The sequence below is a fragment of the Emys orbicularis genome, chromosome 7 (genome assembly GCF_028017835.1).
Source record: "Emys orbicularis isolate rEmyOrb1 chromosome 7, rEmyOrb1.hap1, whole genome shotgun sequence".
NCBI classification, from domain to species: domain Eukaryota; kingdom Metazoa; phylum Chordata; order Testudines; family Emydidae; genus Emys; species Emys orbicularis.
The window spans coordinates 89,329,836-89,344,118 of record NC_088689.1 but is presented as its reverse complement, the minus strand read 5'-3'; the positions used below and the strand labels follow the sequence as shown (position 1 = coordinate 89,344,118).

Sequence of the window (14,283 nt, the reverse complement as noted above, 5' to 3'; positions counted from 1 at the left end):
GATTCCTAAAGGGAATGCTTTCCCCCCAGTTAAGGATCCTCCTCCTGCCTGGGATCTTTATGTGCTCCTAACAGGCATAATGGGACATCCTTTAGAGCCCATGGCAACTTGGTCCCCATTGCATTTGTCTATGATTACAGCTTTCTTAGTTGTAATTATATCAGCCTGAAGAATGGGGAAATGCAGGTTTTTATGGAAGGCCCTTCATGGAGACAGCTTTTGATGGAGTTCAACATCTTGCTCTGGACAGACAGCAGTAGAAGGAGTGGGTTGTTTAATGTGCCACTATGCACAGGAGATTGAGTCTAGGTAAGTCGTCATGTACGGTATTCTGTAAGAACAAGATTACCCTTAGGTCCCATACCAAGTTCAGACCTAAGGTAGTAACTGATTTTCACTTGATCCATTTACCAGTTTTCTTCCTGAAACCACATTCCAATTAGCGAGAGGCCAGATTACACACTCTGGATCTTCTTAGGGCATTATCATTCTATCTACATAGAACCAAGTCTCCCTGAGACTGTTTGCTGCATGCAGATAGACTGAAGGGCCAGAGACTTTCTAAATGGTTACAAGCTAGCCATTTTAGATTCCCCCATTGCTGATTAGAACTCACTCCACTAGGGGTCAGACAGCTTCTGTGGCTTCTCAAAGCTAGCACAAAGTATGGCTGTGGCACTATGGGGAGCAGCTCAGGCTAGCCACCCAAGTACAATCCTGTTCAACCCCTTTTGAGTACATACACAGGTGACTAGCCTAAGCCACCACCTGTGCCGCCCTGGCCACACTGTTATTTTTAGTGCATTAGCTTGAGCAGAGCTAGCACATGTACATTTACCTGAGCTAGGAATCACACCTTCCAGCTGCTGGTAGACATACTCTCAGAAACATGTAGAGCAACTACGTTGGGTTTGGTCCATGCTTTTACGAGACACTTCCTTGGTAGAGGTGCCCAGATCTGGTGCTGCTTTTGACAGAGCTGCATTGCAATCTTCATTTAAATCGTCTCTGACCTCCTTATATCAGATCACTATTTATGTTTCACCAAGAGTGGAATATATACAGACAAATACTTGAAGAAGAAGAAATGTTTACTTACCTTACAACAAATGTGGTTCTTTTAGGTGTGTTGTCCATATATAGAGCACAATCCACCCTCCTTCCCTGCTGCAATGGAGTCCTATAACATATGGATTTTGTATGGGAAAAGGAACTGAGTGGCAATTTGGTCTGCTCTGCCCTTTATGCCCTCGGTATGGGGCCCAAGGATTCTCAGTGGCAACTAGGGTGACCAGATAGCAAGTGTAAAAAATCGGGACAGGGGGTGGGGGGTAATAGGTGCCTATATAAGAAAAAGCCCCCAAAATCGGGACTGTCCCTATAAAATCGGGACATCTGGTCACCCTAGTGGCAACAGACACTGCTGGCCAAAATATTCTGATCTCAAGCACAGTGGGGTGCCAAGAGTGAAATATATATGGACAGTGTATCTCAAAGAACCACTTACTGTAACTGTTCCATATCAAGTGCTAAAAAGATTACCCAGGCTTTATGCTGGTGAAGTGAATTTCACTCTAAAAGAGTAAACATATGTTTAGTAGTAGCTATGCTGCATGACATTATTTTGATTATTTAATTTTACCTATGATAGTGCCTCATTGTATGCTACTAAATTTTATGTAATATGTTTTATACAAATAATCTTAATATAGGACGTAATTACACATTGGTGAAATATTTGTTGAAAAATAGGAAAAGACAGTTTGAGTAATTTAAATACAATTTAATATAATTTAAATTATAATGTATATAGGTAAACAGGATATTATATTTGGTCTCATCTGTTTTTCCATGAAGTTTATAACTGTGATGTTTTTAGTATGTCATGGCAAGATTATAGCTGCTTAAAGGTATATTGTGAAATGACAGTAAAGTCCACTAAGTAAATAATTCTGTTTACAAGTAAATTTTCTATTAAATGATTTAAAATATGTTTCATATGGATACAACTTGTCATGGTTACTTATTTAGCTACACCACTGTCCCTTCTTCTGGTCTCTCCACCACAGGTGTCAGACCTCAGATCTTTTTCACTCCTGGGGAATTCTGCGATTTGCCCACTCTTGGACCAGGACCTTTGTTGCTGCCCTCTGGGTATTAATCATGACTACTTCTGCAGGCCCAGCAGTATTGGGCACTAGCAACCCCTTTTTCTCTGCATTCCTGTGACAGCATACATTTGCAATGATATAGAAACTGCTTCTTCAAAATAAAGTGTCATTTTTTCATTACTTAAAAGATAGAAAGCATTTAAAGCAAAATGTAACAACAGTGAAAGGCTTACACCATGTATTACTTACACCTTTGCAAGTTGGCCTCATCCCAGCTAACTCCAGCCCGTCCTGCTCATGGTGTGTGTTGCCTTGTCTCTCTCTCTCTCTCTCTCCATCTTCCCAACCTGTCAGCTTCTCCTAGCTCATCCAAAAACCTCTCCCTTTTCTAGAGTCTGCGTTTTTTGGATCACCTTTGATCACTACTCTCACCAGCCAGGTAGTTTCTTCCCATTGAAGAGAAATCTCTTCAAGGAGACTTCTCTTTGCTACTGTTTTGTTTTCTGTTGGTTTCTCCCCTTATCAACCTTTTTCAATTCCAGAGAGTCAGGCAGGTTTGTATCAACCAGATAAGCTGACGGAATGTGATATTTATTTAAAAAAAAACAAAAAAAACACAAATTTCCCAGTTCATGACAGAGCGAAACTTCTATTTTCCTTTAATTAAATTTATAGAAATATCTTTGTCATGTCATCAGGGACTTTCCAGGCCTTTTATTTGATCTGTGACAAGTTGACCCACTCTGCTTTTGGTCAGTGCTTATTGCTTACTAGCACTCCTTTTTCTGCTAAACTTGTGGTAATTTCCAGTGACAGCTGTTAGTGGAAATTGTGTTTTAACATTTTGCATTGTTCATTTGATTCACTGAACACAATAACAAAGACAGTTTACCAGTAACAGTGGAATTTAAAACTGTAGAACATTAGAAGGCTCAATTTAATTGTTCCTCCTCCAAGATTCCTGTACAGTTTAAAACCGGGGAGTATACAATGAGATGTTTGAAGAATGGTAATGAAAAACTGTTAGTTAGCAATGGAGTTGGAGATACTGCTGTTTTAGAAGTTATCTGAAGAATTATAAAAGGCTTGAAATTAGAAACTTGACAATAACATTTATTTCTGGTTCACAAAAGTGTTATAGAGGATTGCACATGATTTGAATGCTACATTAAAAAGCAATACAAAAAAGGCAACTCTGGCATGGTTCTCATAGTTTTATCATCACCATGATATGTGATAGTTGCTGTACTAGCTACAGAAAGTTAAGTATAATCAACATTTGTCACAAATACATTGTGAGATTAAGGGCTTGTCTATCCCAACATTTAATTCTCAGCAAACTGGGGTATGAATCTACTCTGCACTAGCTGCTGCAGACTAATTGTCCATGTGCATCTTGCTGGCATATATTATCAGTTCATTTATGTGCTTTGATTAGTTCCATGTCAAAGAGGACTAGATCAGTGGGTCTCAAACTTTTTTACTGGTGACCCCATTCACATCGCAAGCCTCTGAGTGCGACCCCCCCAATAATTAAACACACTTTTAAAATATTTAACACCATTATAAATGCTGGAGGCAAGCGGGGTTTGTGGTGGAGGTTGACAGCTCATGACCCCCCATGTAATGACCTTGCGACCCCCTGAGGGGTCCCGACCCCCAGTTTGAGAACCCCTGGACTAGATTAAAGCTCACAGACAAGCACTTAATTTTTGAATAGCAGTTTTAGATACTTGACTGAAAAACATTGCTTAAAATGCAAAATATTTTTATCATCTGATAATTCAGCTGCCTTTTGTTGAATTTAATAAGGAAGTACACAATATATGAGATTGTACTTAAGAGCACATAAGTCTTATTCATGATTTTAAGTAATAGCTAATTTAACAGTTGCTTTTACTGTATCTTTTACCTGAGTAAGAATAAATACAAAGACAAATTTAATATTGTTCTTAGTACCAGAGAAGTGTGCAAGAGTGTTAGTAACCTAAAGCTGACTCACCAATCTGTACCTTTAGGAAGGGTCCCCACATGAGGTAAATTGATGAGGTAGTAGTTTAAGTACTAAGTGCTTAACTAATTGCTGGGTGACTGAAGCTAACAGTTAAAAGAGAGGCAGGAAGAGACATCATTGAGGGGGATGGCTAGAAGGAAGGGCCAGAGAAGCCTAAGGTCTCAGAGAGGTGAGATCTCTCCCCAACTCCTGCCCTGTGCCTTGGTAGTATGTAAAGACTTATGCTCTGGGGAACAAACCTGTATAAAGCCCATTGTAAATAAACCACTTGGTGCTGAACTTCTCACTGGTGTGCATGATGACTGTTTTCAGTAAGAATCTAGGGAACCCAGCCCTGTGACAGGAAGGGACCTGCCCTGTACTATACATGCCTGCTTCAAACAAGGATGATTGGATTTTTCCCAATTCTCTGCCATTCTTCCCTTCCCACTCTTCCTCCTTCACTGAGGCTATGTACACACTACATCTTACGTTGGTATAAGTTATGTCACTCGGGTGTGAATAAGCCACCCGCCTGAACAATGTAAGTTACATCAACCTAAGTGCCCGTGTGGATAGTGCTATGTTGGCAGGAGAGCTTCTCTCGCTGACATGGCTACTGCTGCTTGCGGGGGCTGGAATAATTAAGTTGATGGGAGAGCTCTCTCCGGTCAGCTTAGAGCATCTGCACTAGCAGTGCTACAACAATGCAGTTGCAAGCTCTGTAGTGTAGCCTTAGGCTATTACACTAGCACTTATGTTGCTCAGGGGTGTGAAAAAAACACCCCTCTGAGAGACGTAAGTTACGCTGACAGAGCTTCTCCTGCCAACATAGCTACTGCTGCTCGTTGGATGTGGTTTAATTAAGTGGACAGGAGAACTCTCTCCTGTCAGCATTGAGTGGCTGCATGAGCTATCTTACAGCAGTGCTGCTGTAAGCTCGCTAGTGTAGACATGGCCTTAGTCATGTGCAGGGACCAGGTATAAACACAGTCCTTAGCTTTTAAGCATGAGGGATGAAATCTACACCCCAATAAAGTCAGTGGGGGTTTTGCCAAGTGTCCCCATCTATTTAAGTACATTTGTATTTATGTATATAAGTATTTTGAGGTTCCATACATACTTGTGCGCAGTCACTTTGAACATTCTGTACTTTGTACTTGTATTTAAGCACATTTTAAAGGTATTTAAAGCATAAGTAACTTTTTTATCTGCAAGTACTTTTTCAAAATAGTTTTTGAAACAATCACATCCCTCTCAACTGTTCCTGATTCTGGTTGGCCTCAGAACCCACAGTCCCAGGTTGGGAGCTACAGGCCCTGAGTTCTGGCTTTCTTGGCTTTTTTTTGTTGGCCCTGCTGTTGCACCAGCCAGGGAGAATGGTAGTCCCACCCCTTGATTTCTGATAGATCACTGCAACTGGCAATGGGGAGACTCGCAGCCCAGGCCCAGCCCAGCAGCAGTGGGGAGACTCGCTGCCCAGACCCAGCCCAGCAGCAGCAGAGACACATTGCATGGTGCAGCCCAGCCATGGTCTTCAGTAGGGCCAGGATTTTACCTGAGGCCCCCATGACTCAATGCCCAACTGTTAATAACTCTGGCTAGCAGAGCACTTCCCACATAACATAAATGTTATGCTGCACCCTGTAAAGTGGCTGATTCCCCCTGTTTTCCAAGAGGCATTGTTTCTCAAGCAGGCACAACAAGCCAGATTTTCAAAGGTTTTTAGATATCTAAAAAGGCAGATAGGCATCTAGTGGGATTTTGCAAAGCATCTAAGCAAGTTAGGTACCTGACTCCCATTGAAAGCAATGGGAATTAGGTGCCTCACCTGCTTAGGCACTTTTGAAAATCCCAGTAGGTGCCTATCTGCCTCTTTAGACACTTAAATATTTTTGAAAATCTGATCCAGTGTCTCTAGGACACTGGGTGGTGGTACGCTGTGCCATCCTCTGCTACAGGCCTTTCAGGCACAGTTTTGCCTAGCTTGGATGAAAAGTGAAACCCTTCAATAGCATTCATTACCAATGACCTATAACTGGCACAGGGACACAAATAATATTAATTAAAATTTAGAGAATTCAAAAAATGATTCAAATGGATTTGTTAAGTTTCTTGTAGAATGTTTTGGCCATTGAAAATAGAACAGCAAAGTGTGTACATGATTATTTGAGATGCAAACCTGTAATTTTGGCCATTTTGGCCTGAATGGCAATGAAATTTTGAAGAAATTGGTATTGGATACTTGTGATAAAGTTTTTGAAAGTAATCCCTGTGTGCAGTAACCTCCACACAACCAAAAATAGATATGATGCTGACAATGTGTGTTGTTACTTGAATAACTAGATACAAGTAAGCCATTTCAGTAGATGTTCTTGTGATGTCTGCATGACCTAGCTACTTCTAAAAGGTTGAAAACATTTATGCCACTATCTATGACTTCTGACAGTTTCTACAAAATCATGCAAAGAACTCCTGAGGATCGGAGAGAACTCTCACCCCACTAGCTAGAGTGGAGCTTTGGGGGTGGAGGGCTGGGAGCAATAAATATTCTCCCTGCGGTCAAGGAGGAAGAGTTCTCAACTGGGAGTAGCTGAAGCAGTGTTCACATACCCCCGCTCCTCCTCCCCTCTCCCGCCCTCTCGTATGTGAGAAGCTTTTTCCCTTCTGCAAAATATATATATATATTTCTTCTCTTGTTTTATTATGTTATGATGTTGTTCAGACATATTCTACAGTTAGATGTTAGAACTAAGAATACACTTGTTATTTAATTTCCCTAATGACATAACTGGTTGGGTAATACAGAGCAAAAGCTTGAGGAATGAATGAGTCTAACTTGCCCATGCTCAATATACATTGAAATATTTAGAGGAATCAGAGAGGCGATCCTAAGTCATTAATACTCCAGGGTCCAATTCTGTTCCTCTTTAAGTCAATGGGAGTTTTGCCATTAATGACAGTCCTTTATGAAAATTTTATTTTAAAAAAATTATCCACTATATTTCTAGTGGTATCCGCCAATTCCCTTTCTGCAGTTGGTCTCTGTATTAGAAGGAGTTGCCCTTTTTGAACATGTTTCCTAAAAGATTGAATTAGAATTGAAAAAATAGCCAGTTATGAAAATGTAATATATAAAATACTCGTCCTTTTCTCTCCTATCACAGTATGTAAGAAAATACATGAATGTACGTAAGGGACTTTTTACCACCTAAAATGATCAGATATTTCAAAAACCTTTTCATAATTTATAGTAATTCACATCTTTAAAATTCCTGTTTCTGGCCCCAATATATTAAATGAGATTTTCCGTGCACTCTTTTGCTTACAATTGTTTTAACAATACACAAAGCTCTGTGATAAAGAGGCTTATGTTTCTGGAACTTCTCCTTTGGGTAGATTTGTATGCTCAATATGTTTTTTGCGGATGCATTTTTAGCGAGAACTTCTCAACAGTGCTGAAAAACAACTTCAGTGTTGTCTTTTCCTTTTAAAACTTGAATAGCAGTGTTTTGATTTGTAATTTTTTAATATACTTTCTCTTAAGTCTAGACCTTATTTAACAATATATAATATTGTCATCCTCGCCAAAAAATTTAAATTGAAAAAAGCTCTGAAAATGTAGTTTGTCACTTACTTTTTGTTCACAGAACATTGTGTATTAGATACTACTGAGAAACCTAAAGGATTCAATGCGTAGAAATGCAAAAATATTTTAATTATTAAATAAAGTTGTGAAAAGTAGAACATTGTATAAAAAAAGTTAATCTGTATGTCATACCTGTATGACCATACTTAACCAAGCAAAATAACCAAAGCAGTTGTTTTTACAAAAAAGGCCACATACCACGCCAATTTTTACAAGCAGTGCATTATACATAATTTGGTTTGCAGTCAGGCAGAATATAATTGTGCTTCATGTATGGTCATCTAATTTTATAAGAGAAAAATTAAAAGAAAATTAACAGGATTCTATCTTCTATACATTAGTGGTTGTTTCATTTTAGAGAAAACAGAGTAATCTGCCTTGTGTATGTGCACTATATATGCTGTATATAATAGCTATTGATATTAAGTTTAAAAACAAAAAACTCTTGGTCCTTGACTGTTTATGTATGAATCCTATATTTGTGTACATTAATTTACATAGTGAATTTGCATAGTAAAAGTGGGAAATAATATCCATATGTTCATCTGCATCACCAGACCCGACTGCAGAATAATTTCAACTCCAGAGGAAGGGGTAAAAACCTGGATGTGCACATGTGACTTCAGACTCTTTTGTGTGCTGCCTACTACAACATAGAGGCCTTTTTTAAAGGGCAACCCTTGAATTAAGCTGTTCCATCTTCTCTTTCATCCATTCAGAAAAAGAAAAGATCATTCAGGATCAGCAGTTTATCTGGTAAAACAGAGTGGCAGTTTCTTATAGTATCCCTCAGAGGAGCAGGCCAATAGATTATTGAAAATAATTATCTGGAAAATAAAAGGTGTGAGTCTTTTATAATCATTCCCTACTGCCATCATAAAAATGGCCATACTGGGTCAGACCAAACATCCATTTAGCCCAGTATCCTGTCCTCCAACAGTGGCCAAAGCCAGGTGCTTCAGAGGGAATGAACAGAACAGGTAATCATCAAGTGATCCATCCACTATCGCCCATTCCTAGCTTCTGGCTAACAGAGGCTAGGGACACCATCCCTGCTCATCTTAGCTAATAGTGATTGATGGATCTATCCTCCATGAATTTATCTAGTTCTTTTTTGAACCCTGTTAATGTGTTGGCCTTCTCAACATCCTCTAGCAAGGAGTTCCACAGGTTGACTGTGCATTGTGTGAAGAAATACTTCCTTTTGTTTGTTTTAAACCTGTTGCCTATTAATTTCATTTGATGAGCCCTAGTTCTTGTGTTATGAGAAGGAGTAAACAATACTTCCTTATGTACTTTCTCCACACCAGTCATGATTTTATAGACCTCTTCCATATCCCCACTTAAACTCTTTTTCAAGTTGACATGTTATTAATAGTACTTGAAAAAGTCCCTTATTAAATTGCATATTTTTGCATGTGTGTGTATGTATATTTAACAGTATAAACTAAACAAATTAAGCAGTCTTTAGGTGATACACTAATATATCAATTGACACCGTTAGGAAAATAATAGTGTATGAACAGTGCTGAGACATCTTTTAACTAGGAGATCAGCTGATCTGTGTATCAGATGGAGAATAAATAATGTCACTTCAGGTAAGAAAATGGGTTTTGCAATGAAAATATATGGTGTTTGTTATTTGATCTTCTGTGGTTTCAGAACAACACTGGAATAGGATCTTATGCATGAAAATGCATATGGTGACAGCTCTCTTGTATTGATAAAATTGTTTTCAAGATGAAGATGTTCCAAACGTGAATCTTCAACCTCCTCCTCATCATCATTACTGTCATCATCAACATTGTCATCATTGACAATAGCTCTACAGATGCGTTCTGGAGGGACTGTTCTGTGAAATCATAAGATACATTTTGGCTTAGTTACTAAAGTGTACTAGTAAGCTCCTTCCATACAAGTTGTTCATTTTAGAGATACTGACTAAGAAGGTTTTTCTAAAAAAGGTTTGGATTTGATCAGCATTAAAAATAGATATAAATTACCCCAAAGGTAGTTATTTTTATTTTTAGTTCTATACTGTAGTGATAGTCTTTCAGTTCTGTCTGAATTAATAGATATATGCTACTTGAAGGTTCAAGTAGACATAATTGGTATATTTCAAAAATGAGTTTACGTCACAAATGATACTTTGTAACACAGTGTGAATGTTTCTTTTTGCATTGCTACCTCTTAATATAATTACTTACCTTTTATTAAGAAATTCTTGGAATACATTAGTTATTAGATAAATTCTTGTCTTGACAACATGGACAAGATTCTTAGCCCATGAAGCTGCTTTGTGCTGTTCAGGCAATGCGAACTAGCTGAAAAAGTGCCCTAAAGGAGCACTTGAGGATTCCCCTGGCAAAGGTGACAGAAAGTTGGTGTAGCCACTCTGAGATCACCTGCTTCATAGGGAGTGTGACAGGGCTGGAGGAGATGTTTCTGGAAAGTGCTGCACTCTGGTGATCCTTGGTTGCATGAGGAGGAATCTGCTCCACACAGCAAAAATTAGACCAGCCCTTAGACTGCTACAAGTTATGTCAGTAGCTAGTTTGGGCCTCCGGTCAGCCTTAGGATCAGAAAAGCAGAAAGGTGACTTAGAGACACCTTTCCCCCCCGCTTTCCTCTGCTGTGGCAAGCAGAGCACAGCTGTAGCTGGGGATTTGACCCCAAATCTTTAACAAACTGAGTACTTGGAGAATACTGGTACTTCAGAGTTGTACACTTTTAAAAACAGTATTGGGAGATTTAAACCACACTTCTTTTTTGTATATGGTCTTGGAAAATATTGCAATAGGGAATTCAGGATTCAGTCCCTTCTAACAATATTTAAAATCTATGGTTCATGGAAAATGTAGAGTAGGATGTTAATATATTTTAAAATATAGTGTAGTATTTATTAAATCCCTTTTTATATTCTCAGTTAACACAGCAGAATTGGTAAATACCGTATTTTGTTGTTGTTCAGCCTCAGAAAGCTTAATGCCTTCATTTCTGTGATTCCAAATGGTACAAACTTTAATTCATTGTGATCCAAAAATAACTCTCTCAAAGACCGATAAGCTCCATAGAATGACACTGGATCTATTCCATCATTGTTAAGTTTGTTAAAAGAAAGGTACAGATATTCCAGCCCTGGCTTCATGTGACCAAACACGTATCCGGGTATTCTCTCAATCTGGTTTCCTATAAGTACGAGGTGCAGTAAGGATTTTGGCAGATAGGAGGGAACGTGATATAACTTATTGTAAGAAAGATCAATAGATTCCAAATTCCTGCATTAAAGGAAACAAAAAGGGACATGTAAATGATAGAGTATACTATATAGTTTACATTGGACTCCATACAGAATAACATTCAGTTGGTGGCAAGAAGTCCAGCTGCTTAAGTATGGGAAAATATTTTTTCTGTGAGAGAGAGTTTCTGTTAATAGAAAGACATTCATTTTATGGTGTGTGGGCAGAGACATAATTATTTCTGGAAAAAAGATCAGAGTAGCAAAAATGTAAGTCAGAACTTCTCATTCAGGAGCCATTCTTATGCTTTTGTTGTGAGGGGGGAAAATCTGTAGTAATATGAGTACAGAGATAGGAAACCCCAGGGACTAATTTTTGCTTGATAAACATCTCAGATTTGCAATAGACTAGTATGCTATATTAGAAAACACCATTTTTTCTTTACAGTTAACAGCTCTTTTCCCATGGCTCCTATCCAGATGGTTAGGATAGGACCATGCTCGTTGGCCAAGGTGGCACTAAAATGGGCCTAATCCAGCAACCTTTACACACGTGAGTAGTCCCATTTGCTTCACTTAATTCAGTGTCCCATTGATACTGACATAAAGTTTGATTTTAAGTTTGTCTTCAGTGGGACTGCTTATATGAATAAGTACTGCAGGATCAGACCTAGGTACCTGAAGATAAGCATCTTTTCTTCAAAAAGTAATATCACCCAGTTACTGTTTATCTTCCATGTATTGTCATGACCCTGTCTGTTAACTCTTAGTTCTTCTTGTGATTTCTGTTTCTTTTTGAAGGTAAAGTAGGGGTGCTGGTGGACAGCAAATAGCAACCCAGCTTCAGACAGAACTTTATTGTCAGGGATGAGGAGAGGAAAAGTTCTATTTTAATCACCATTTTTAATGTGGATTGACTGATGTGATCAACACCTGTGATTATTTAGCTAATAAGGAATTTGGCTAGGAAGATATGAGATGTACAGTATTTCTTTGTAATATACTGTTTCTTTTTTATTGTTGGTATTCATTTTGGCTCTGAACAAAACATAATCTTTAGCCTTGAGATCAGGGTAGATAAAAAAATGATATTGTATATTTTTATTCACATTAAGTACAGTAATCTATTGAAAATTAAATTTGAAATTGACAGCCTATGTTAATACCAGGGCTGTCAAGCGATTAAAAAAATTAATTGTGATTAATCACACTGGTAAACAATAATAGAATACCATTTATTTAAATATTTTTGGATGTTTTCTACATTTTCAAATATATTGATTTCAATTACAACACAGAATACAAAGTGTACAGTGCTCACTTTATATTTATTTTTTATTACAAGTATTTGCACTGTAAAAAAACAAAAGAAATAGTATTTTTCAGTTCACCTAATACAAGTACTATAGTGCAATCTCTTTATCATGAAAGTTATACTTACAAATGTAGAATTGTGTACAAAAAAATAATTGAATTCAAAAATAAAACAATGTAAAATTTTAGAGCCTGCACGTCCACTCAGTCCTACTTCAGCCAACTGCTCAGACAAACAAGTTTGGTTACAATTTGCAGCAGATAATGCTGCCCACTTCTTGTTTACAATGTCACCTGAAAGTGAGAACAGGCATTCTCATGACACTGTTGTAGCTGGTGCCACAAGATATTTATGAGCCAGATGCGCTAAAGATTCATATGTCCCTTCATTCTTCAACCACCATTCCAGAGGACATGTATCCATGCTGATGACAGGTTCTGCTCGATAACGATCCAAAGCAGAGCGAACCAATGCATGTTAATTTTCATCATCTGAGTCAGATGCCACCAGCAGAAGGTTAATTTTCTTTTTTGGTGGTTCCGGTTCCGTAGTTTCCATATCTGAGTGTTGCTCTTTTAAGTCTTTTAAGTCTTCTGAAAGCATGCTCCACACCTTGTCCCTCTCAGATTTTGGACGGCACTTCAGATTCTTAAACCTTGGGTCAAGTGCTGTAGCTATTTTTAGAAATCTCACATTGGTACCTTCTTTGCATTTTGTCAAAGTGTGAAAGTGAAAAGCTGTGAAACTGTTCTTAAAATGAACATGTGCTGGGTCATCATCCGAGATTGCTATGACATGAAATATATGGCAGAATGCAGGTAAAACAGAACAGGAGACATACAATTCTCCCACAAGGAGTTCAGTCACAAATGTAATTAACGCATTTTTTTAGCGAGCATCATCAGCATGGAAGCATGTCCTCTGGAATGCTGGCCGTAGGAATGGTGACCTTCAGGCCATCCGAATATTTAGCATATCTGACACTAAATACCTTGTAACACTGGCTACAAAAGTGCCATGTGAACGCCTGTTCTCACTTTCAGGTGACATTGTAAACAAGAAGCGGGCAGCATTATCTCCTGCAAATTTTAACTAAACTTGTTTGTCTGAGCGATTGGCTGAAGTAGGATTGAGTGGACTTGTAGGCTCTAAAGTTTTACATTGTTTTATTTTTGAATACAGTTTTTTTTTGTACATAATTCTACATTTGTAAGTTCAACTTTCATGATAAAGAGATTGCACTACAGTACTTGTATTAGGTGAATTGAAAAATACTAATTTTAAATACTATTACTGTAAAAATATTTGTAATAAAAAATATAAAGTGAGCACTGTACACTTTGTATTCTGTGTTGTAACTGAAATCAATATATTTGAAAATGTAGAAAACATCCAAAAATATTTAATAAATTTCAATTAGTATTCTATTGTTTAACAGTGCGATTAATCGCAATTAATTTTTTTTGAGTTAATCATGTGAGTTAACTGTGATTAATTGACAGATCTAGTTAATACCTAAACTTACTATTTGCTATTAAATGTTCTATGAAGAAGTGTTCTGTGTGGCTTGAAAACTTCTCTCTCTCACCAACAGAAGTTGGGTCAATAAAAGATATTACCTCACCCACTTTCTCTCTATATACACTATTAAAATAATTTAAATTAAATTTAAAAAATATTGAGCAGTTAAGTTCGCTACCAAGTTTTAAAGAAAGTCAGATCACTGAACTGGTGGAAGTCACTGGCTGAGTACCTGGAACCAGAGTTTGTTGAAGTATTAAACCAGCTTCTGCCAGCAGTAGCCTCTTCCGCAGGTGGGGAGAGAATATTTTCTTCATTTCAGTTTCTTCAACTAATTCAGTTCAATGACTAATTCATTGTTAAGAAGCCAATTGGCAGTTAAAAAAGCAGGAAAGATTATTTTCTTTTCCAATCTATGAATAAAAACTAGATGTGAGAGGATGAGATCTACTAGTT

At 37.8% G+C, this 14,283-nt stretch overlaps 2 protein-coding genes across 4 annotated transcripts in view; one reads left to right on the top strand and one right to left on the bottom strand.

Moving 5' to 3' along the window:
* The window catches only part of CENPP (centromere protein P), a 362,315-nt gene that overhangs the window by 236,828 nt on the left and 111,204 nt on the right, over positions 1-14,283 (top strand). The gene's annotated exons all lie outside the window — the stretch shown is intronic.
* ECM2 (extracellular matrix protein 2) overlaps positions 9,392-14,283 on the bottom strand; it is a 33,236-nt gene continuing 28,344 nt past the window's right edge. Inside the window, exons 8-10 of the mRNA XM_065408726.1 lie at positions 10,705-11,031; positions 9,572-9,605; positions 9,392-9,526 (exon numbers count right to left, since the gene is read on the bottom strand). Of these exons, the coding sequence (XP_065264798.1) occupies positions 9,392-9,526; positions 9,572-9,605; positions 10,705-11,031 (496 nt within the window). The remainder of the gene's footprint in view (positions 9,527-9,571; positions 9,606-10,704; positions 11,032-14,283) is intronic.